The sequence below is a fragment of the Thalassophryne amazonica genome, chromosome 3 (assembly GCF_902500255.1).
Source record: "Thalassophryne amazonica chromosome 3, fThaAma1.1, whole genome shotgun sequence".
In the NCBI taxonomy this organism is placed as follows: Eukaryota; Metazoa; Chordata; class Actinopteri; order Batrachoidiformes; family Batrachoididae; genus Thalassophryne; species Thalassophryne amazonica.
This window is the reverse complement of record NC_047105.1, coordinates 74,071,834-74,097,820: the sequence shown is the minus strand read 5'-3', so window position 1 is coordinate 74,097,820 and position 25,987 is coordinate 74,071,834. Positions and strand designations below refer to the sequence as shown.

At 43.0% G+C, this 25,987-nt stretch overlaps 1 protein-coding gene across 2 annotated transcripts in view; it reads left to right on the top strand.

Annotated features, from left to right (window-relative positions):
* LOC117507043 (low-density lipoprotein receptor-related protein 1-like) overlaps positions 1-25,987 on the top strand; it is a 446,568-nt gene that overhangs the window by 153,888 nt on the left and 266,693 nt on the right. For both annotated transcript variants that reach the window (XM_034166738.1, XM_034166739.1), the window contains exons 4-6: positions 14,149-14,268; positions 22,728-22,856; positions 22,972-23,235. In XM_034166738.1, the coding sequence (XP_034022629.1) occupies positions 14,149-14,268; positions 22,728-22,856; positions 22,972-23,235 (513 nt within the window). The remainder of the gene's footprint in view (positions 1-14,148; positions 14,269-22,727; positions 22,857-22,971; positions 23,236-25,987) is intronic.

Below are 25,987 nucleotides of genomic sequence, written 5' to 3'. Positions count from 1 at the left end.
CTTATTTCTGGCATTTGTCTAAAATTCTAAGTGGATTATAAAAACAGCACATCTTTTTTTTTTTTTCCAAAATAAATATTTTGCAGTGTGTGTCTCATGTAGGTTGTTTACATTGCTCAGACTTGTTGTGGAAAATTCTGGGCATGTCTGTAATTTGAACTGTGGTTGTCTCAGCAAGCGTCTGGAGTGAAGCAAGAAGATCTGTGTACTGGTCGCCTGTTTTTAGTATTCATTGTACTGACTATGCCATATGAATTGGCAGGAGCCCTGAAGGTACTAAAACCGAAATCTTCTGTATGCATTATTATTTTTTCTCGCCTGAAAGCTATAACTGGCAGGAATTTCAACTTTAACTTTAGTATCAGTGTGGTCATCATTCCTTAAATACACCCAGACAGGCAGTAGAAGAATAGCATGATGGTAAAAGGGGGGTGAATCTCTCATGAATACCATATGTCTCTTTTTATCTTTTAAATGGCACCACAACAAAAGAATTCTTAACAATGTGATGCTTCGCTCACTGGAAGTGTTGTGATAATGCAAATTGTCTGCCAGTAAAGTGAATCACTTGTGACTGATAAATCTCAGGTTGGTGTCACATGACTGTGTCCGTTTAAAGGTGCTATGACTCAGTGGCCCTTACACTGAGTAATAGTCCACAGGATACCGTTCTATTATGATCCCCCACGATCCAGAAAAAGTGAAAAAATGGGATGAAATGGCTCCAATCAGGCTGGCTTATAAAGTGCAGACCTGGCAACTTGCTCAAAAACGAAAGTAAAGCTGCACCCAGCTGTGTTCTCAGCCAGAACAGCAATAAATGCTGCTTTTGCTTCAAATTTTCAAGCTGTACTCACTAGGTTTAAAGATGTTAGAACACAATTAAAGTTGTTAAGCCTCTCCACGCGCTGGACCAGCCTCTTCTAGGTTTCTTGCACGCTCGTGCACGAAACCATCGCAGTGGGATCGTTCAGGCCTGCCCAACCATGTGTCCCTCCCGACGTCGGCGCAATGCTTTTGTGGTTCGCTCATACGAGCTGTTACGCCGTGATTTGTCATGATATGTACTTATTTGTACTATGTGTGAAGGGGCCCTAAAGGTGCGTTTATACATGACGACGACAAGTCATGAATGCCACGAAGTATACATTCTTGGCCACTGATCACGAATGTGATTATTCGGGGCAGAGGCGTCAGGTGTCCTCAGGAACTGCTGCAACCTGTTACCACGCGTTATGATTAATGGCATGTGTGCCTGGAGAATTATCAGGAACCATTACGCACAGTCAAGAATAAGTTTCCGCATTGTTGCGGAAACAGCGCGCTGTTAAGTTCTGTCACATTGTGAATGAGGCGAATTGTCTCCACATACACACACACCCATATTCATCCATCAGCTGCTGAAAAATTCAGATTGCTCCAGTTTGCTCCACAGAAAAAGAACTTTGAGACTGCATGTTTAGTTGGGCTCTGTGCCATTGAGTGGCACAGAGAGGAGGAGGACACAGTGAGCCAGATGTGTGGCTCCACGCGGTTCTCGTCTTGCTCGTTTTCAGCAGGTGGAACACCTGCAGGACCGCGCTGAGGAGCATTGGAAGAAACTTTTAGCCAACTTGGCGTCACTGTACTCCTTCAGCATTACTGCAGCAATGAAACTGAATGCAGTGCAGCAGGGTTTAATTTTGCGTACGTCAGAGAAGAATGCTGTCACGCTCTAGTAAGGATCATCACTAATCAAGACGGATCAACACGCTCAGTTGTGACCTCCACAACATGAGGCAAAATGAGGGTGGTGTGTGACATTCGTGGAAGATTTTTTGACAGCCAAGAACATGCTCCACGAAAATCACGAATGTCAAGCAGCAACACGCACTATTAAGAAACCTATTCAGATGCGTTAAGTCACGTTAAGAATGCCAGGAATGTGCCAAGAATGACGCAAATATGACATTCGTAACGCATCTTGCTTATGTGTAAACGCACCATAAGCAATTGCACAATGTCGTTGCACCATCACGCAGATTGTCAAATTTAGTGTATCCCTTTCTGTTTTCCTGGGTAATTATTTATTTTTTCACATCTTTACAAGTTTTGTGTCTTTCCCAGTGCCAAAAGTCCATGTGGCCATAGCTTAGTGAATCTATACTATTCACACTTTACAATCTGATTTTACAAGTTTTACAATTCCACAAAAATACAATGAAATACAACCCCAATTCCAATGAAGTTGGGACATTATGTGTTTTACATTATGAAATGTAAATAAAACAGAGTACAATGATTTGCAAATCCTCTTCAACCTATATTCAATTGAATACACCACAAAGACAAGATATTTAATGTTCAAACTGATAAACTTTATTGCTTTTGTGCAAATATTTGCTCATTTTGAAGTTTCAAAAAAGCTGGGACAGTGGTATGTTTACCACTGTGTTACATCACCTTTCCCTCTAACAACACTCAATAAGTGTTTAGGAATTGAGGACACTAATTGTGAGTGTCATAATTGGGTATAAAAGGAGCATCCCCAAAAGGCTCAGCCGTTCACAAGCAAAGATGGGGTGAGGATCACAACTGCATGAAAAAAGAGTCCAACAGTTTAAGAACAGTGTTTCTCAACATTCAATTGCAAGAAATTTAGGGATTCCATCATCTACAGTCATAATATAATCAGAAGGTTGAGAGAATCTGGAGAACTTTCTACACGTAATGGCAAGGCCGAAAACCAACATTGAATGACAGTGACCTTCGATCCCTCAGGTGGCACTGCATTAAAAACGGACATCATTGTGTAAAGGATCTTACCACGTAGGCTCAGGAACAGTTCAGAAAACCATTGTCAGTTAACACAGTTCGTCGCTACAGCTGCAAGTGCAAGTTAAATGCAAAGTGAAAGCCATACATCAACCACATCCAGAAACGCTGCCGCCTTCTCTGGGCCTGAGCTCATTTGAAATGGACAGACGCAAAGTGGAAATTGTGCTATGGTCTAATGAGTCCACATTTTAAATTGTTTTTGGAAATCATGGACGCTGTGTCCTCTGGACAAAAGAGGAAAGAGACCATCCAGATTGTTATCAGCGCAATGTTCAAAAGCCAGCATCTGTGATCGTTTGGGGGTGTGTTAGTGCCCATGGCATGGGCAACTTACACATCTGTGATGGCACCATCAATGCTGAAAGGTACATCCAGGTTTTGGAGCAACACATGCTGCCATCCAAGCAACGTCTTTTTCAGGGACGTCCCTGCTTTTTTCAGCAAGACAATGCCAAACCACATTCTACACGTGTTACAACAGCATGGCTTCGTAGTAAAAGAGTGCGGGTACTAGACTGGCCTGCAGTCCAGACCTGTCGCCCATTGAAAGTGTGGGGCGCATTATGAAGCGCAATATACGACAAGGGAGACCCTGGACTGTTGAACAACTGAAGTCGTACATCAAGCAAGAATGGGAAAGAATTCCACCTACAAACCTTCAACAATTAGTGTCCTCAGTTCCCAAACACTTATTGAGTGTTGTTAGAAGGAAAGGTGATGTAACACAGTGGTAAACATACCACTGTCCCAGCTTTTTTGAAACATCTTGCAGGCATCCATTTCAAAATGAGCAAATATTTGAACAAAAACAATAAAGATTATCAGTCTGAACATTAAATATCTTGTCTTTGTGGTGTATTCAATTTAATATAGGCTGAAGAGGATTTGCAAATCGTATTCTGTTTTTATTTACATTTTACACAACGTCCCAACTTCATTGGAATCGGGGTTGTATATACAAGGTCTGTTAGAAAAGTATCCGACCTTTTTATTTTTTGCAAAACCCTGATGGATTTGAATCACGTGTGCTTGCATGAGCCAACCTTGAACCTTCGTGCGCATGCGTGAATTTTTTCACGCCTGTCGATTGTGTCATTTGCTGGTAAGCAGCCTTTGTGTGAGGTCGTGTGCAGTGCTCTCGGCGGATTTTCATTGCAAGGAAAATGACAGAATGACTGGAGCAGCGCTACTGAATCATATTTTGCCAGAAACTGGGTGACAGCCAGGTGATAACCATTCGGAAGATTCAGACGGCTTTCGGTGGCTTTTCAGTCATGTGACTATCCGAGAAATTGTGGAAGATGTGGTCATCATTTTTCTGAGTCCAACATGTCCTGTGATGAAGGTGCTTTTGCTCTGCCACCTTTGGGACGAATTTCGCTGCCACTCTTTTCATGGCCTAATCTTCTGTCACAGTGGAATGTGCCGAAAAAGTGCTGATGTCCACCTCTTCCACAATTTCTCGGATAGTCACATGACAGTCTCGCATCACCACAGCATTCACTTTGGAAATGACCTGGTCATTTTAGCATGTTGATGGCCGACCGGAGCGTGGCTCGCTCTCCACCATTGTGCGGCCATCTTTAAACCGGTTGTACCATTCCTTAATCTGTGTGATGCCCATAGGATCGTCACTGAAAGCCGTCTGAATCTTCTGAATGGTTTCCACCTGGCTGTCGCCCAGTTTCTGGCAAAACTAGCTCTGCTCCAGTCGTTCCGCCATTTTCCTTGCAATGAAAATCCGCCGAGAGCACTGCACACGACCTCACACAAAGGCTGCTTACCAGCAAATGACGCAATGGACAGGCATGAAAAAATTCACACATGCGCACGAAGGTTCAATGTTGGCTCATGCAAGCACACGTGATTCAAAACCATCAGGTTTTTGCAAAAACTAAAAAGGTCAGATACTTTTCTAACAGACCTCGTACCTTGTATTTAAATCCCTTTTTTAATGTATTTACCCTGTTTATGCTTTTTAACCTTTTTAATTACATTGAATCAAATGAGTGTAAAGATGATTGAATATATCAGAGCAGTAAATTGATCAGTGCGTGTGAATGCGCATTGACTCACGTGCAGTTATTTCAACCAGCTGCAACGTGAATTCTGCCTTCAGAACAGCTCTTTATATAATCATCTGAATCATCTACCTGTTGCCACATGTACATAAGGGCTGGACTGTCATTCCTACACTCATATTGTTATATTTAATAAAAAATAATAAGCGCACACAGGAGCTGCTGCTCTCACTACCGTTGCGTTCAAGTACCATTGAAAATACACAACTTTTTTATTGTTTCAAATTCAGCAGTTGCTTGTGGCCAAATAATTAATTGTATCCACACAAAAGATTACTTCTTCCCTATATAACATGCCTGAGCCCATTGAACCTGACTCCCCACCCAGATAAAAAAATCCAAGCAAACAGGCTGAGTTTGCCCTGTAATTTCAGACAGTTGTGAAAACATTCAGCTGCTCGAATGAAGTCAGATTAAACAATAACGTTACAAAAACTAAAAAAACTATTAAAAAACATCAAGAAGGACAGGAAAACGAAACACGGACGAATTGAGTTTTTAGTTGCCCTTAGTTCAAATTTTTCAACAGTTTAAAAATCCTGACGAAGCGCCAGCTGCAGGAACGAAGCTGCGCGAAGGTTAAACGATGCCAGCGAAAGTCAATGAAAGCCCAGATTTCTTGTTTCGTCAGGGCTTCGTTCCCCTTCGTTAAGTGCCATGTGACTGGGCCATAACTTGCAGTACGCTACGTATGTTTTACGAGTGAGAGTATTTTACCGATTATATGTGAATAAGCCAGTTTTGAGTTTCTCAGTGCGCATGCGTTTTCAAAACGGGTGACAATATTACTTTGTGCATAGCAGAAAAACATTGTCAATCGCTTTAGGCCCTGATTTTGTATTTAATTGACTGTATGAGGTCTGTCCAAAAAGTATCGTACCTTTTTATTTTTTTCAAAAACTATATGGATTTGAATTACGTGTGATTACATCAGCCAAGCTTTTTTCCACGCCTGTCGGTTGCATCATTCGCCTGTGGACAGGCTTTGAGTGAGCACTGGTCCACCCCTCCCGTCGGATTTGTTTTGTCTGAGAACTTGCTGAGAGACTGCCGCTTTGCTCCATGAAATTTTTTTCAGAAACTGTTAGAGACAGGCAGTTGGAAACCATTCGATAGATTCAGTTGGATATCGGTGAAGATTCTGTCGGCGTCACGCGGATTATGGACTGTTAAAACCTTTTTAAAGACGGCCCACAGAAATGATTGACCAGATCATTTCTAAAGTGAATGCTGTGTTGATCCGGGACATCATGTGACTACCACAGAAATGGCAACAGAGCTGGACATAGCACTTTTGCTGCACATTCCACTGTTACAGGAGATTTTGTAATGAAAGACGTGCCGAGGATTTCGTGCGTCGGCACGAAGCAGCTCAGGACGCGCAGCAAAAAATCAAATCATTCAAATCAATTCAAATCAAATCATCAACACCCACGGACATTACGCCAGTTTTTTTAGTGCCTGCAGCTGAACTGGTTCACTTTTTGGCCAAAAAAGTGAGACGACGGCGGAGAGGAAAACGAGCTGGAGCTCTTGTGCGCCTCAGACGAAGGGGCACGTGCACGCCCCTACCTGGGATATTTCTCTCCAACGTCCGCTCACTCCACAACAAGATGGATGAGCTGGCACTGCTGATGAAGAAGAATAGAGATTTCTCCTCATCTTGTGTACTGTGCTTCACGGAGACGTGGTTAAATGACACCGGACTGCGCGCTCCAACTAGAGGGATTCCAACTCCTCCACGCAGACAGACACCGAGCACTCTCTGGTGGAAAAACTAGAGGGGGGGGACTCTGCTTCTATATCAACAATGCCTGGTGCTCCGATGTGACTGTGATCTCCCAACACTGCTGTCCCTCTCTGGAATATCTCCTCATAAACTGCAGACCGTTCTACTCTCTACGTGAGTTTAACTCTTTCATACTTTGCTCTGTGTATATTCCACCGAGCGCGGACGTGCACGAGGCCGAGCGCGCGCTCGCGGATCAGATTATGAGCGTGGAGAGAGACTTTCCGGACTCTCTTGTTATAATTCTCTGTGATTTTAACAAAGGGAATCTCAGTCAGGAATTACCAAAATACAGACAGTTTGTTAAATGCCCGACCAGAGAAGGGAGCACGTTAGATCATTGTTACACGACAGTGAGCGGCGCCTACTGCGCGGTGGCCATGCAGCTTTGGGACTCTCAGATCACGTGATGGTCCACTTGATCCCCACGTACATGTTATGTGTCGGACGCAGCTCGGAGAACCGACCAGCGTTTGAAGGACCCAGTATGAAATAAGCAGAGCACGGTACAAAGGCTAACTGAATTTAATACATAACAGTGATACAAAAAATAACAAAAGAAAGTGCGGTCTGGCGTGGTGCGCTCCCAGCAGCGCTAACGGTCCGGAGCCAGAAGCTGTTCGGACCCAAGGACCCCGCCGACACCCCCCAGGTGGCCGCAACAAACCAAGTCTGTGAAAGAAGGAACCATTATGTGAGTCCACACTCTACACACAGAGAGAACACTTAAAGGTGTACAAACAGCAAACACTTCCTGGCTTGATTACTAATCAGCTTCCCAACCTGCAGGCATGGAACATCCAGTTCACAAAACTCCACTGCAGTGGAAGCCGATACATGACTAACATACAGCTCAATATAAAAAGGTGTGAGGGACACCACATTTACTGACTGTATAAATGTTAGTCACAAAATCTAACGTACCTCAGGAAGTGTGCTGACGAGCGTGAGACCTCACCCCCTCCTCTTTCACAGACTGTGCATCAAACCCTGGACGTTCTCTGCATCCACTGATGATGAGATGGCTCCCGAGACGACGATCTCACCCTTCTGGTCACAAGGTCGAGTCTCTGGCAAATACACACTGTATACTCCAGTCTTAAATGCCACCATGTTCCAATCCATATAGATGCACCTCAGCTGTGAGTCCTGACGAGCCGCAGGTGATCAGGGTGAGGTCCTGATAACCTCAGCAACACAGCCACTCAGTCCCAAATGCAAGCCACCTGGAAGGAAAAACAAAAGACAGAAACAAAAAGGCAGCCAGGCCCCCCAGCCATACAACAGTACAGACAGAGCCTTAAACTCTCTAAACCTGTTGTGAGGACTTCTAAGGTGTGGAGCAATGAAGCTGTAGAGGAGCTACGCGTGTGCTTGCCCACCACGGATTGGGATATGTTTGAGGCTTCAACAGACAGTCTTGATGACTACACGGACACTGTGACGTCATGTATTCATTTCTGTGAAGACAGCATCATCCCACAGTGTACCAGGGTGAGATATAACAATGACAAGCCCTGGTTCACACCTAAACTCCAGCAGCTCCGTCAGCAGAAAGAGGTGGCTTTCAGAGAAGGAGACAGAGACAGCTATAGAGGTGCAAAGTACATATTTAGCAAGGAGGTGGCAAAGGCTAAATCCATGTACAGTTCACGTCTGCAGCAAAGGTTCTCTGCCAACGACTCGGCCTCTGTGTGGAGGGGGTTCAAAGAGATCACCAACTACAAGCCCAAAGCACCTCGTTCTATTGACGACCTGAAGCTGGCCAATGACCTGAACGTCTTCTATTCACGCTTTGAAGACAAGGACTCACACCTCCCCACCCCCCACACAACTGGATATTCAAACACTCTGGACCTCCCCCCTCTCACTGCTGCCCTCCCCACTCCCCCTGTTGCCCTCTCGGTCCAAGAGGAGGACGTGAGGAGACATTTCAAAAGGCTGAATCCACGTAAGGCCCCGGGCCCAGACTGTGTCTCTCCTGCCACCCTGAGACACTGTGCTGATGACCTGGCCCCAGTCTTCACGAGGATCTTCAACACCTCCCTGGAGTCATGCCATGTTCCAGTCTGTTTCAAGTCCTCAATCATAGTTCCAGTCCCCAAGAAACCACGCGTCACTGGACTTAATGACTACAGGCCTGTGGCTCTCACATCTGTAGTCATGAAGACCTTCGAACGCCTGGTTTTATCCCACCTGAAGTCCATCACCGACCTCCTCCTGGACCCCTGCAGTTTGCCTACAGAGCCAACAGGTCTGTAGATGACGCCATAAACCTGGCCCTGCACTCCATCCTGCAGGACCTGGACTCCCCAGGAACCTACGCTAGGATCCTGTTTGTGGACTTCAGCTCTGCATTCAACACCATCCTTCCAGCTTTGCTCCAGGACAAGCTTTCTCTGCTCCACGTGCCCAACTCCACCTGCAGGTGGATCACAGACTTCCTGACGGACCGGAGTCAGCGTGTGAGGCTGGGAAAAAATGTCTCGAACACTCGGGCTCTCAGCATAGGATCTCCACAGGGCTGTGTCCTTTCCCCTCTGCTCTTCTCCCTCTACACTAACTGCTGCACCTCCAGCCACGACTCTGTAAAGCTCATCAAGTTTGCGGATGACACCACCCTCATCGGACTCATTTCGGATGGGGTTGAGTCTGCCTACAGGAGGGAGGTGGACCGGCTGGTGACCTGGTGCAGCAGCAACAACTTGGAGCTCAACGCCCAGAAAACAGTGGAGATGATCATGGACTTCAGGAAAGCCACAGCCCCCCCGCCCTCCCTCGCCCTCACCAACAGCCCCATCACCACTGCGGTCTGTCACTGCTTCCTTGGCACCACCATCACCCAGGACCTCAAGTGGGAGTCAACCATCAGCTCCCTCATAAAGAAGGCCCAGCAGAGGATGTACTTCCTGTGGCAGCTGAAGAAGGCCAAGCTGCCTGTCCAGCTGATGGTGCAGTTCTACACGCCCATCATCGAGTCCATCTTCTGCTCCTCCATCACGGTGTGGTACGCCGGGGCCACAGCCAGGGACAGACACAGACTGCAGCGCATTGTGGCCTCTGCTGAGAAGGTGATCGGCTGTAGCCTTCCATCTCTCCACGACCTGCACGTCTCCAGGACTCTGGGCCGAGCAGGTCGGATCACAGCTGACCCTTCTCACCCTGCACACGGTCTGTTCAAACCACTCCCCTCCATCCAGACCAGAACCTCCCGCCATAAGAACAGTTTCTTCCCCTCTGCCGTTAGACTCATGAACACCTCATAACTCAGTCACCTAAGCTTAACTCTGTCACTTTATCATTTTATCACGGATCACTTTAGACAGTGTACTTTGGTTTTTAATTGCACTCCTCCCACTGCACTGTTTTTTTCTGTTTCTCTGTTTTTCTGTTGCACACAGCCTTTCATATTTCATATTTCTTTTTTTTTATCTTATATTTTATCTTATTTTGACACATATGTTATATTTTATCTTAGCATTTTATCTCTTCTTAATGTTGCACCATTGTACCGAAGCAAATTCCTAGTCTGTGAATCCTGTTCACTGGCAATGGCAATAAAATTCTTCTGATTCTGAAAAAAACACCTCCGTCTTGGAAGTCTCACAGGACATGTTGTGGCATGTCCAGCTGTTACACAATTTCTCAGATACTCACTCGACTGAAAGCCATCGAAAGCTGTCTGAATCTTCTGAATGGTTTCCAACACGGAGGTGTTTTTTTTTTTGCTGCGCATCCTGAGCTGCTTCGTGCCGACGCGCGAAATCCTCCGCACGTCTTTCATTACAAAATTTCCTGTAACAGTGGAATGTGCAGCAAAAGTGCTATGTCCAGCTCTGTTGCCATTTCTGTGGTAGTCACATGATGTCCCGGATCAACACAGCATTCAGTTTAGAAATGATCTGGTCGATCCAGCCTGTCGAATGGCCGCTCAGTGCGCCGCGCGCCCTCCGCCGCTGTGGGCCGTCTTTAAAAAGGTTTTAACAGTCCATAATCTGTGTGACGCCGACAGAATCTTCACCGATATCCAACTGAATCTATCGAATGGTTTCCAACTGCCTGTCTCTAACAGTTTCTGAAAAAAATTTCATGGAGCAAAGCGGCAGTCTCTCAGCAAGTTCTCAGACAAAAGAAATTCGACGGGAGGGGTGGAACAGTGCTCACTCAAAGCCTGCCACAGGCAAATGACGCAACCGACAGGCGTGGAAAAACTCACGCATGCGCACGAAGGTTCAAGCTTGGCTGATGCAATCACACGTGATTTAGATCCATATAGTTTTTGAAAAAAATAAAAAGGTCCGTTACTTTTTGGACAGACCTCGTACAGCCAGCGGCACATCACCTTTTGGCACATTTACCATTTACTGGATTATAACCGATTGAAATACTACAGAAGACAAAGAATTACTCTTCCTTTTCACTTACTTTAAAATGGCGATGACGGTGCGCAGCTGATCACGTGACCAATGCCGTGATGTCCGTCTTACTCAATAGAGAAAGCACCTGCATTTAGCTGCGTTTACTTCACAATGAGGATTGTTCTTCCTCTGTGGGGCCTCAGCTATTCTCTATCAGTGTACGACAGTGTGTCACCTACTGGACATCGAGTAGATTACACTTAATTCAAAAGACATTACAATGGAACCAATTGAGTTATTACCCAAAAAATAAACTCTTAAATAAATAAAATAAAAAGCTGTAGGGGGTGTCTGTTTTTGCTCAGTCCAGTTAATATATGCTTAACTATGCATGTGACAAAAAAATATTTACATTTCCCAAAGAATCACCCTTGTGGTCTGATCTGTCTGAATTTGTTCATGTGGAGGAAGTTGGTCCTACTACATGGGTGTAAGTGGAATAGTTTGCTCCTTCTTGGTTCAAAATGATTTTGAATCCAGTTTCTCAAAGCTCAGTAGGCCCCACTTATTTTTAATTTTTTTTTTTTTTTTTTTTTATAAAGCAGGGCATTCTTAACGAAAATCTAGGAAACATCTGTCCTTACTCAGAAATATGTCACCTGATAGAAAGTAGAGATATTTGAAGTACTGTTACAGTGTACTTCTAGAACTTACTATTTGTCTTTGGCTGCAGATTCAAAGTGCCTTGAAACTCTGCACCTTCTGGACAGCAATATTATTTCTTGGACAAGTTTCTGCATTTGGAGAAATATTTTCCATAATATGCTCCACTGTAACTGACACAGCTACGTATTAAAAAGGCCTGAGACAGGTAATGTGACTGGGTGAGAGGAAAACGATTATTCATGCAGCATCTGATTTATAGTGCAGCTCAGCTCTGCCCTTTGCACAAAGCACTGCTGCACCTACTGAAGCAAAATAGCAGATGTACTCGGAAACACACACACACATTCTGTGCACACAAGACTTTGCACATTGCACTGATGGTTGTGCTCACACTGTTAAAGTAACCCACTGTGTCATGATTTATGTCCTGCAGGATCTGCTCTGTTGGTAACTCATGATGCTTTGAGATTCTGTAATAAGTTTGAGTCGGAGGTGTGATTGTCACAAGTGTATGTTCATTTCTATATTTGATTTCCATGTGAGTGTCGCCTTGGTGATGGCTGGAGTTTGCAGTGCTGTATTGATTAACTCCAACGCCCGAATGGAGTAGACAGTTCTCAAAAACCGAGTGACTGTGCAAGAAGGAGAAGAGTGAGGAAAGCCACCAAGACACCCAGACAATCCAGAAGAAGTTATAGGCTTATGTGGCTGTGATTGGAGAAATTGTGCACAGTGTAAACTTTGCATTTTGCATCACCATTCTTAGCTTCATAGTGGATTAGAGCGGAGAAGGATATTCTTTCACCAAAACAGATCATCTCTAGACTTGCATCTCAGATGTACCTGATGTACCTAATGTGGAGTTGTGTCAGGAAGGGCATCTGGTGTAAAATTGATGTCAAATCAGCATGCAGATCCATTACAAAATGTGCTATGGAAACCTCAAGTGGAGAGAAGGTGGAGGAACTTACTCCTATTTCATCAAGCTGGTGAATATTCATGCTGAGCTTCACCAGCAGAATGCACACAGGCAACTGTGCACTGTGTGTTCCATCGCTGCGCACAGACGGTTGTGTGGCATCTCACACAGTGTGTGTTTATTTGTGTGACACAACGTGACACAGTAGACATGACAGTAGTGATCATTACTCACACTAAAATGTACTTTGTGTTTAGCGCAGAGTAGTTCAGGCAGTGCAAGCAAATTAACTCTTTAAATATGCCCAATATTTACAGTAATAAATAAATAAATAAATAAATAGTGTGTGCATATATATATATTTGTTTTTTTTTATTCTGTGTACGAAGAGATGGCAGCATGTCTGATGCTGGACCAACAGTCTGCATCACATTCAATAAGTTAAATGCACAAAACACAGACACTATCAGTACTTGCGAAATTTCCATTTGACCTTGATGAATTGTGTAGCATGTGCAAACCTCAACAATTTGTATGTTTCCTCTCACAATTTTGTGCACTCACATGGAAAAACCCCAAAATTTTCTATTCATGAAAGCAAACATGCTAAATGTATAGTACACACTATTTTGTGAATTTGTAAGATGCAATCCTCAGGGCAGTGGTGGGCACAGCTAACCAAAAAGTTAGCTTTGATAGCTGTTAATCCGCTAACTGAAAAGTTAACTTTCAGGAAGCTAAACAGTTTAGCAGAAGTTACAGATAAAAGCTAAATTGATCACTTTCAGTATTGACTTCAGTACACGGTAGCAACTGTCACAACAACGAGCCAGCACTTCTGTCTCAGATCGGCCTTCTCTCAGCAAAAGAGACTTGGTGATCATAGAGAGGAGAGAGAGAAAAAAGATCATTTCTCTTCACACCATACAGACCTGCTGGTCATTTCACTGGAGTCTTGCATAAGCAGACAGTTTTGACTTATGGCTATAATTTTAAACAAACTAATTGTGGACAAGTTATTGAAATGAACATCACGTTTGTTGTTTTATATATTCAAAATATCAGCTATATGATTTAGTTTTAAAGTAATGCACTAATTTTGAAGGTTTTAGTGTTTAGACACACATGCTGCATTGCATTATGGGTACATTAGTTTCCTGATGTCAGTGATTGGCAGGTTGGTATAACACACATTTACTGAAACGTGTGGTTTTACAAATAAATCTGTATTTGTAAATATGTCTTTTTTTTTCATTTGTAAAAAAAAAGGCAATTTGAAAACTGAAAATTCTGTTTAAGTCCATCACTTAACGAATGTGTGGCTGCTCACACTGTCATGAACACTGCCATCTACTGGTAGTAGATGCCATCATAGTTGTGGCCATCATAGTCCTTCAGGCCATTCCAGCTTTTTCCATGATGACCTGTTGACATCCCTGTACTTCACACATTCAGTGATTCGTCACACTTTGAATAACAAGCTTGTTTGCTCTATTGATCGTATTTTTCTTCCTTTAGAGTTTATATCCAATTGCTCACTCATGGGTTGTCAAGAAAATTGTGCGGTGACTCCAAATGGACCTGCTTGTTACTGTAAGAGCGGCTATGAGATCAGCCAGGATGGAAAGACATGTAAAGGTGAGTTCAGACACTGTTGGCCATCAGTGATAGTTCACAGCAAAATCCTCTTTGTTAATTCAATTTGTATCATGTTAAAATTAACACTGTTTGTGAGAATATTAGTGCAGCAGATAGGCAAAATTATTGTGCACTTTTCTGGACTAAAGCACAAAATTTGGCACACATATTCGAAATTAACTGATGCTTATTTTCAGATGTGGAGGCATCCTGGAGCTGACCTCTAATGACCTACAGCAGTAAATGGAGAATTACACAGGGGTCAAATTTAAGTGTTGTAATCATTCCCAAGAGGTATAGTTTAGACTATCCTTGAATTAATGTTATGAAATTACAGAGGTGAAACAGCAAAAACGATGACAAAGTCAATTTCAGTTTGTACAGGGCTCAAAAGTTTAAAATTGCCTCAATTTTGGTAATGAAGTGATGCAAATTATTGTTGAACTAATAGGATTAATAATGAAATAGTTTTGTCTGTGTTGAATACTTGGTCTCCAAAGTAAAGGTCATACAAGGTTGACGTCCATTGGATTCTATGACATGTCATAGAATAGACCCCGTAATATGATAACTAACTAAGCTTGAACAGCTGGTGCAAAGCGTTCCTTTTTAAAAACCCTATTAACTCAACCAATAATTTGCATCACTTTTTACCAAATTGAAGCACCTTTAACTTTTTACCCTTGTACAAACTGAAACCCACTTTTGATCTGCTGTGGCAACCCCAAGAGAAAACAGGGGAGCAAACCGAAGGGACTTACTTTTAGAAACTGAAATTGACCTTTGCCATCCTTGTTGCTGTTTTTAACACTATAATCCCCAACATTCAGTCCTAGGTGGAAGCGTTATGATCAGACAAATAAATAGTATACCTTTCAATATGATTGGAAGATTTTTAAAATTTTGACCCCTGTAGGTCATTTGAGATCAGCCCAGGATGCCTCCACATCTGAAAATAAACATTACTTAATTTAGAATATGTGTGCCAAATTTGGTGCTTTAATCACAAAATGAACAATTGTTATAGAAATTTTAGCTAAGCTGCACCACTATATATATAAAATTCCTGACTTTAACGACAGTGAGCTGAAGAGTTCTGCCTCCTATGCAATTATTTCAATAACAAGCTTGGAACATTCTTCATCAGGCAGTGTCTTTAGGTTTCACCCGTCCTCACCTTCCATTTTCACACAGTTACGCCAATGTCGGACAGATTTTTGCATCCTGTCAGTGAAGAAATCTAGTGTCTTCTGTCTTACCATGTCACACTTGAGCCGAATGAGCCCCGAATGCTGCACAAATGAATACTTGAATAATAGTCGGCACGAAATCGAACTGCATTCCAAAACCTCGGACAGGATTTTTGGGTGCATTCCACACAGTCGGCCACAATTGTGGGCCCAGCACGAATGTGGTCACACGCACACCACTGTCGAGCTGCAGTCGAACTAGGGAAATGTCAGATGGTGGTCAATGTGTAGCTGTACCGCTGTCTAATGTAATCGAAGCATTCTGATTGCGTTCAAAGGAACCTCCAAATGGATCAGGCATGGCAAATCCTGCCATCATGTCCTGACTGTACCCCTGATGAGCTGGATCCCCGTGCATCCTGTTTGGGCGTGCAAAGGGAATATTATAATGTGCAAAGTCTGTGTCACGCAATCATTCTGTGCACTAGATGTGAACATTGCGGCAGTCACACCAAATACAACATGTGTCACAGCCTGTCAGCGTATCTCTGTGAGCACTGAGTATGGCTGTGTGGGCGGGGTTGAATATAGATAAATCCTCTGATACATGAGGCGGACTGACAATGGGTGTGTGATATCATGCTCAATCTGGACGTGACCACCGTGATCACAGGTGCGGTGCGTCACGGAGACATGCTGACGCGCAATGCGGCCATGTGGACGGGGTCATGTATCTGTGACAGCCCGGTCGGGTGAGCTGCGCAGCGTGTCAGTGTGTCTCAGAGCGGCGCTACACTGTGCATGGCTGTTCGGGCTCTCACAGCTGTAATACACATCATTTCCAACCCAGTGATCATTTCACAGTAACACATATGAAGGACTGACGTCACAACTGTATTACCAAGCCATCACAGTATGAATAGAAGAAATAGTCACCCTTGGAACGGCTCCAGATGGACCCTCTCTGCCCAGCAACCTGCAGCTGAGCTGGCCTGAAAGGCACAGGAGAGTCGCAGTTGGGCAAACACTCAATCATCTTTTTACTTTTATTCATTCCCTCTTTGGACAGACGTGTCAGTAATCATTACATAGGTATCAGTAACATAATACAGTGACGTAGTTGGCACCATGGCCGCATCCATGTGACACTGGAGGCGTCCAGAACTTTTTACAGACCTCCGGTGAGCTCATGGCCTCTTGGCACCCCTCCTGTGCCTTTCAGTCCAGCTGAGATAACAGCGGATTGAAGCACTGCATATGCGTGTGGCTGGTTCAGCTATACACCACTGTGTGCGTGTGTGTGTGTGTGTGTGTGTGTTTGTGTGTGTGTGTGTGTGTGTGTGTGTGTGTGTGTGTGTGTTGTGTGGTGTGTGTGTGTGTGTTGTGTGTGTGTGTGTGTGTGTGTGTGTGTGTGGGGTCAGGACAGATGATCAAACAGCCGCGTGAGCGAGGCTGAAACACTGTGTGCTCAGCTACATGTGTGCACTCATAAACAGTTGATCGTTTTCCTGCACGTGCACCCACGCCAAACAGCTGATTCTCCGGTGGGTACAGGAGAGCGAGCTTGAGGGCGTCCACAGTGGACCTGTACTCTGGGTAGTCGACCTGGATTCGGGAGCTGCTGCGCTCCAAATGTGCGCAAATCATTCGATGCGGCTTTGAAACACATTCTGGGTATCCATACGGCATTCGTACATGGCTGTACGTCCTGTACGAATGCGGCTCGAATTCTGGCTGTTTTTCCCATTTGGATGATTCATACGGCCAATTCGTACGACATTCACGCTCGTTCGTGCTCTAGTGTGTTGAGGCCCTAAAGCCAGGCAATGTGTGCAACAGGGTTTGTTTGAAATGTTCATTATTCACGGGTGGTTTGTAGTCTGAATATCACATCAACTAGTCAGAGTGGCACTTGTTCCTCTCTTGAAGGCCCCTTCACACTAACACAAATGAGGCCGAATGGCGCATGAACGAGGATTTGAATGGCAGTCGTGAAACATCGGAGCCACCTCCAACGCCTCGCACAGCAGTCAGCACAACACTCGGCCACAGCACATGCACTCCACAATCGTGTCACGTTCGTGCTGGGAAACCCAATCGAACTGCATCAAGATGAGGTTGTACTGCCATCTGACCATGGTCACAACATTTGTACAGCATGTTATACGCATGTCGGACCATTCGGACTGCTGTACGAAATGATTGGCCACATCAAATCCTGGCCGAATGTAGTAAATGAGCTAACCTTCACACCAGCAGCCAAATGAGAGTGAATGGCGCCGAATGGCCATTCAACCCAAGCTTGGCCAGAATCGAGGTGCCCCCACAAACTTCCAACAGCAGTCACTGGGCACTTACAATATGGGGGCACATTTGCACAGCCAGCATGAATGCAGAACCAGTGTGGGCAGCTCATTTTCCCCACATCGTGGAAGCATGAGCCCATTCGGACAGGGGGGGTGTCGCTGATGAGGCGGTCATCATTTCACACCAGACTGCTGTGTCATCGCTACTCACAGCTGAAGAACACATATCGTGCCATGAAGAAGATCACCTCTCAACACACCACCGCGTTGCACATGTGTCAGCAGGCTTTCATGACATGGTGAAAAATAAAAACACATATCACCTTTGAAACACGTTCAACTTCGCCACAGTGCGCACTGCAGACCACCATCAGCCTGGCTGCCCCATGTGAAAATATCCATCTGATCGTGTGAACATCCAGCTGGCGAGGCAAATGTCACGTCCACCACTTGAGTTATAGTCCACATGATGCAGTGGCTTTCGGGGGGACTGTGCGCCCATTGGGCAGAGACAGCTGTATGCATGGCCCCTCTGTGTGGCTGCATGATGTGAGCACATCAATTAATTCATGTCAGTTCATTCATTCCTTGTTTATGTCCATGGCCGTGGTTCATGAATATAATGGAACAGAAGGATGATAATTCTTGTATTACACAGACCAACACAGACTGTCATGTCATCAAGCATCAGTTAAACAATCATTACCAATAACATGACTGTCTGAACATTTAAACAGTACATTAATTGTTCTTACAATGTTCTGTGCACTCATTATTTGGTCCTTACACATTTTTCTTCCATTTATGTGCATTTGTACAACAGTTAATTGCTTCTGCTGCTGTGTGAGCTGTGTGGTATCACACCTCTCACGTGTTTGCACTGTGTTCATGCGCGTGCACATGAGCATGCGCGAAACGTTCACCGCGGGATTGTACAACATTCGTACCTGACTGTCCAACTGTCTGTCCCTCCCGACAGTGGCTGGAATTTTTCGGGATTCGCCAGTTCAGCCTTTTTCGGCCTGTTTCGTCCTCATTCGCCCAACTTTGTGTTATGTGTGAAGGGGCCTTTAGAGTGGGGCGCACCAGGCACACAGTGTTGTGTTACTGAGGAAGCAGAAATAAATAAAAAATGGATGTCTGTGATGATAAAAGGATTAATTAACTTCATCCTGTCAGAGGGTGAATCATGTAGCGGGGCTTTTATTATTTTTATTTTTTTCATATGGTGTTAACAAAAACAACTAAACACTGTAGCTGGTGGAGAAGCTGTACGCTTTCAGGAATGAAGTACAGTAGCTTTAAATTCAGTGATTATTTAAATCTCCCAACGTGACACCACTATCCATCAGGACCTTAAGTTAATTCATGTTCTATGTTGTTTAGAGCTGCTACGATTAGTCAATTATTAATCAGTTGTTTATTGACTATTAAATTAGTTGACAAATATTTTGTTTTATTAATTAACTTTTATGAGGGAACACGTACCGTGCCATCTATTTCAGAATGTTATGTGATGCTTTCTATACATTGTGTCAGCTATAATAGTGCCATTTTGAATTTGGCCAAAAACCACCTTGTGCAACAATAAAACCTCTTTGCAATATTTCAGTCTTTACCAAAATACACACTTCCTTTAAGCCTATTTTAAATTTGCAACTTCAAATTGCGCAATTTGGAGGGTAACAAAAACCTGCCTAATGCACTAGTTCTGCACCTGATCACACCTGAACACGTCCACAGGAGTACAAGTGATATTGTTATTTCGGGCACGTGGTCGCTGAGTGTGAAAATGTAAGAACTGGAAATTAATAATGACACTTGTGCTGGGCTTTGCGCTGGGCGTATGATAGGTCACGAAGAATTCAAATAAACTCATTTGACTCAGAGGTTTTAAGACTTCAGTGTCTGCTGTGTACAGTGCAGGGCATGTTACAAGTCATTAAAGAAAAATACCAGTTAATTTGTCAGAGTAATGATTCATCTTTTTTCTCTATAAAATGTCATTGTTGCATTAATGACTAAAATAGGCTGAAGGAGCTAAAAATCACCTGTAATATCATCTTGACATCAGTACTAACCTTCTCTCAGAGTCTGATGTTTCCTTTGAAATATTCACTTTGGTTTTTGTAGAAACAAAACTAAAAGCAGAGGCCACACTTGCCCGTTCAGGGGGGTCAGAGATTGTGAAGCAATCCCCGTGTAAGAATCAGAAACATAATCAGAATACTTTATTAATCCCATGGGGAAATTGCATTTTTTCCATGTGCTCAGTGCAAAATAGTAAGTAACAGGAAAGACGTTAAACTAAGTTAAGTTAAATAGAATTTTAAATACACAAGAGTACAAATATACAATATAAACAACAGTTGTACAATATAAACAACAAATATACAATGTAAACAGGATGTGGAAATGAAAAATGAGTCCAGTCTGTAGAATCAGGGTTTCTGACATTCAGATTGAACAAAACATAAACATCTTTTCAGTCTTCCCTGTAGACATGAGGATATTAAAAATAAAGAGATGCTTTTCTGTGATCCGACCAATAAATGAAAAGTATTGAAGCTGAGCTTCAAGCGCTAACTGAGCCTGGAGGTGATGATAGCAACACGATGAATATTTTACAGGGTTGTTGATTGTGACAGAATTCATGCCTCTGTAGTTTTAATGGAGTAATGTCTTCAGACGTCCGCCCTGCAGACAGTTGTAGGTAGTTGTAGAAGCTGAAACTGCTCAGTGGTCTGAATGTGGTTCAGCAACCTCAGCTTTAACAGAATGGACTACCATTTGCAGCACTGTTTGTACTGTAACTCCCACTGACATATTGAAAATATTTTTGCAGAGCGCTTGTTACATATTAAACCTTTAATGCGTATGTGAAGTATTTATTACCAGAAATCTTCAGTAGTTTACTGCATCAGTGCACCACCTCATTATTATGAAGGTGTTTCTCAGAAAGGGGTCTTCGATATGTCAGATGTATTAGTTTGGATTTACTTGTATTAAAGTCAGTTTGTCCTCAGAAGGCCTTAAAGCAAAGAAGCCAAATGGATTAAAGACATGCAGGTAGGGATGGGTATCGATAAGACTTTATTGATATCGATACCATTATCGATTCCGCTTATCAGTCCGATTCCTTATCGATTCCCTTATCTATACCTCTTGTGAATTTTTTGTGTAGTGAAAGTAGCCTTTACATGTTTTCAATGTCAAAGGGTCAAAGAGCTTTTTCTTATTGTGCACCCACTCTGTGGAACGGTCTTCCTGCGACCATGAGGCAGTTAGAGTCCATGAACATTTTTAAGCCAAGACTTCAAGCCTTTTTATTTTTATTCTCTTTCTTATGAATAGTTTTTATTTTTTATCTGTTTTATTCATTTACTTCTGTTTTCAATTATGTATTGATTTTTTTTTATTTATTTAAATTTTTATGTTGAACTGTTCTATGTGAGGCACCTTGAGATGGCTTTTGTTGTGATTTGGCACTTTATAAGCCGATTAAATTGAAATTGAATTGGAATTGAACAACATTTTATTGAGTCTTAAAGTAAATAAATATGAAATTGGTCACTGGATCCTTAAACTTTGGACATAATAAACTCTACATGGTGGATCCTTTATCTCTGGACATAAATAGAAATAAACAAAATCTTTAGTTATTGTCAAAAGCATTTCCTTTAAGACATTATTGGCATGAATGTTTTTCCATACCTCTGAGCTGAGCTCTTGCAGTTGGCTGTGCTGCATGTCAGGATGTAATTTATAAAGAACACAGCGCGTCTCATTTTGGGAGGAAAAAAAAAGTTTTAGGTCGATTGTAGTTTCTTGTCTGTATTACAATGTTTTTTAAGCGGTGTCATTTTATTCAAAGTTATTAATTCCGACCGGAACTCTGTCTCAGCAGAGAGCCGCGCAGCGTTTGGAGCTGTGCCAACGGAACGCAGGACGATTCTCATTTCTTGGCTGCAACAAGACATGAGTCCCAATTAGTGACTTTAATACGCACAAAAGTGACTCACGATATTTTAATGGCTTTGAGAGGGGTTAAGAAGCAGACTTGCCGTTTCTGAATAGCAGCGAATCAAAGAACCATGAGCCAGTGGATCGAAGCATTGTTTCATTGGTTCACACTTCAAAGTGAAGTCACGCTGCAGAAACGGGTGATTACAGAGCCGCTGCAGGGTCTGTAATCACGTAGAGGAATGATCATTTTCCCGACACACACCCTCAAAAACAACGGCTGCTCTGAAGGACCGATAAGGGAATCGTTAAGCAAAAAGGCCATTGATATTGGTGGATCAAATCATTTCTTAACGATACTCGAAAAGAACCGGTTCTCGATACCCAACCCTACATGCAGGTTAGGTAATTGGAAACATTACAATATAAAGCGCCTTGGGGCGACTGTTTGTTGTGATTTGGCGCTATATAAATAAAACTGATTTGATTTGATTTGATTTGAAACTTTATAATTGTCCAGGTCTCTCTTGCAAAAGAGATCTCGATCTCAATGGACTAACCTGGTTAAATAAAGGTCAAATTAAAATAAGTCACTAGCCAGCCTTGCCAAAGATAAACTGAGGATCAGCACTAAAGTGTTTTGAAGCATTTTTGCTATTTGAATAATGTTTTATCAGTTTGGACTTCAGAAAAGCAAGTGTTATGCTAAATAGCATTGTGTCTGTTTCACCCAAAACACCAAATTAAAACCTCATGACTAAATGCAACCCCATAATGTCCTTCACTTTACTTTGTGCTCAGATTATAAAACGTGTAAATAGCTAAGTGGACTTAGACATGCCCCAGTACGCTTGCGGTATGCACTTTGGAGAGCCCTTGTTCATCTTTAGTTTGTTTTCTATTCTTTCCCCTTTATGAGCCACAATTATGTATGAGTGTAAACTCACCTGTCTGCTCTAATACCTTTTATTAATTAACCCTTTCTGTGTTTTTGTCTTAGATTTTGATGAGTGCAGCATGTATGGAACCTGCAGTCAGTCCTGTACCAACACTGAAGGCTCCTACTCTTGCTCCTGTGTGGAGGGCTATTTGCCCCAGCCAGACAACCGCTCCTGCAAGGCCAAGAATGGTAAGATACACCAGGAGTTGCATCGATGTATGTTGGTTCAACTGAGGTGTTGCGGCATATTGGTTCATGGTTGATGCTGTTTTACGTGACAGTACTGTTCATTGTCACATTCCAGTGCCAGTGGATCGTCTGCCTGTCCTGCTGATTGCCAACTCCCAGAACATCCAGGCCACATCACTGAGTGGCACCACAGTACACAGTCTGCTGTCCACCAGTACCAAACAAACCACAGCCATGGACTTCCTCTACTCACAAGAAACTGTCTGTTGGATCCATGTCGGAGACTCTCCAACATCCACTCACCTCAAATGTGCTAAGATCCCCAATCTGAAGAGCTTCACAGAGGAGAGAGTCATCAACATTTCCCTCAGCCTGCACCGTGAGTACACAACTGCACTGTCAAGTATCAGCTTTGGAAATCTAGACTCTACACTGAGCCAACTGGGAGCTGTAGAGTACAGTGGAACATCCAGATGCACAGGCAGTGCATGTGTTTTGTATTTTCTGTAATGCAATGAGATAGCATTTAAAGTGAATGTTCAGTGGAAAGTATTGGTAATACGACCATTACAGCATTATCACAATCATCACAAAGAGACAGGACAGCAGGAGTGTACCATATAATGATCACATGGTTATGTCAGAGAGAAGCTTCCTCCTCAAAATCTCAGTATTTATGTTGTCTTTTTGGCTACAAAATAATATCTTGTTTAACACATCTGAAGTCTGGCTTATCTTGGCTTTGAGCCCAGTCACATCAGGAAAACAGTGGTTAGAGACCACAGTGCAACCCAAATTAGCACGACCGTGTGCAATCACTTTGGCATCACAACGCAACCATGAATCCCTGAAATGACTGTGTCGAAGACAGCGACCAGGTCTGCAGCCACCTGCAGTCAGGTGTGCAGTTACATGGCAGTTAAACGGCCATAAGGTGGAGTCTGACAGTAGATCACCTGCTATGTCTGCGCGTGTGAATAGGGCCAAGTTGACAATTGCATGTAATCTGTATGAAATAATATGGAGAAGGACCTTGACAAATAGGAGAACAGTGCATTTCTGTTGCCGGTTGCTGTTTCTGAGATGCTGAGCTGTTTCTGCGAGACCTCAGATTTCTTACCTTATTAATGAGCGCGAATTGTGGTCAGGGTGCAAGTTTTCCTTCTGCTTCCATAAAATTCTTATATGTATGCAGCATGATTGATTAATAAATTCCTTATTGCATAGATTATTCCTGCAGGACAAGTTTTATATTGATATGAAATCTCTTTCATTTCCCAACACTCCCAACGTTTCCCAAAATTTTATTGTGTAAATCATAATAAATTATCAATAGTAATAGTAATAGTAATGACAACTACACATTTTAAAACTATTTTCAGACCTTGCGACATATGACCTGTGCTTGTATAATTACATCCCAATTGCTCTAACATAAATTTGTCACTCATTATAAGCTAAACTGATTTTTTTTTTTATGTGACAAATGTCCAACGTCTAATATCAAACTAACCTCACGGCCATGCACACACTCACACGCACGCACATTTACATATGCACACAGCTCGAACGTGATTCATTCCATTATTTGTTTGTTTTTTGGCAAACACTAATGTTAACACATACGTTCCAGATCGTCTGCTTTGTGTGGGCCGGATCCCATCAGCTCTCATAAGCTAAGCAGAGTGGGACCTGCTTAGTATTTGGCTCAGAGACCTCTTTGGAAGATTAGGGGCTGTATGTGTTTCTCTAGGTAAGACTGGAATTGTGTAAAACTTGTGTTAAATCCCAATGCGGATCTGTGTGGGATCCGCTGTGGCGACCCTGAACAAATGGGGTAGCTGAATGGTAAACAACAACTAATGTGAACACACACTGATCAACCATAACATTGTGACCACCTACCTAATATTGTGTGGTCCCACTTTTTGCCACCACCCGTCGAGGTGTACTCGCCATTACACCTTTGAAGGTGTTCCGTCATTTGTGGCACCAAGACATTAACAACAGATCCTTTTGTTGGAGTGGACTGCACAAGCCACCCATTGCTCTCCAAGAATCCCATTGAGCTTTGACCACCCAAGACCCTCTTGCTGCTTTACCAGGTGTCCTTCCTTAGACCCCTTTTCGTCAATACTGGCCGCTATAGACTGGGAACATCTCACAAGAGCTGGAGTTTTGCTGCCATAGAACAACATGCTGCCTGTTTGGTTCATCTCTGTTCGAGAGCCACTTGCCAATATGTCTAGAAGTCTGATGGAACTACCCCACCCACTGACATTGTAACGTAACACCTCAGATATCACAGTCTTATGGCTAATCGCTGTATGTAACTGTAATTATACTTTTTGCCCCCTTTTCCCTTTGGTTCAACCAAATTAAAATAGTGATCATTTAATAACTGTTAATTATCTAGTACACAAGCTATTATGACTTTACTGAATGTGCAGCCCGCTAACCTGAAATTTAGAAGGCTGCAGCTGGGCTCATCTACATCTATGGTTACAGACCCTTCAATTCCAAACTCCTGTGTGAAGATGTAGTTCAGCTGTGCGTGCAGATTAAGCCAGTGTCCAAAAATAAATTCTACAGATTTTAAATATGCTTCTTGTTAAACTAAATATTAACTAGAAAAAATTTTAAATAAAAATTTTGACAAAATCTTTAAACTGAGCATTAATACCTGTGCTGTGAATGTTGCTTGAGATTTTCTCTGATCAGGCCGCAGTTTGTGAGTCACATGTTTTTGGCAATGGATTATAACACATTAAATCCATCTTTGTTTTTCGGAAAATAGAGGCTAGTTCTACTGATGTCAAATGAAACTGAAAGAATCCATGCAGCTCTAAGGAAGACCACATGTGAAGGCTGACGTGTGTGTGCCTGTGTCAAGGACTTGTAGGTCAAAACCTGCCACCCCCACCACTTTCTTTGCCCCCTCCCTTTTCTTTTCTTTTTTTCAACTCCTTTTTTTCAAGGCATATTTCAGACCAAATCATGTCCTGGAGTGGGTCAGAGAAGAAACAGCTGCAGTTACAATGCAGTAAGAAACACAGTTCCAGCAACAATGTCTCACTTGTCTTGTCTGTTTGACTTTTTTTTTTCCTTTTTTTTGGAAGGTGTTTGACATA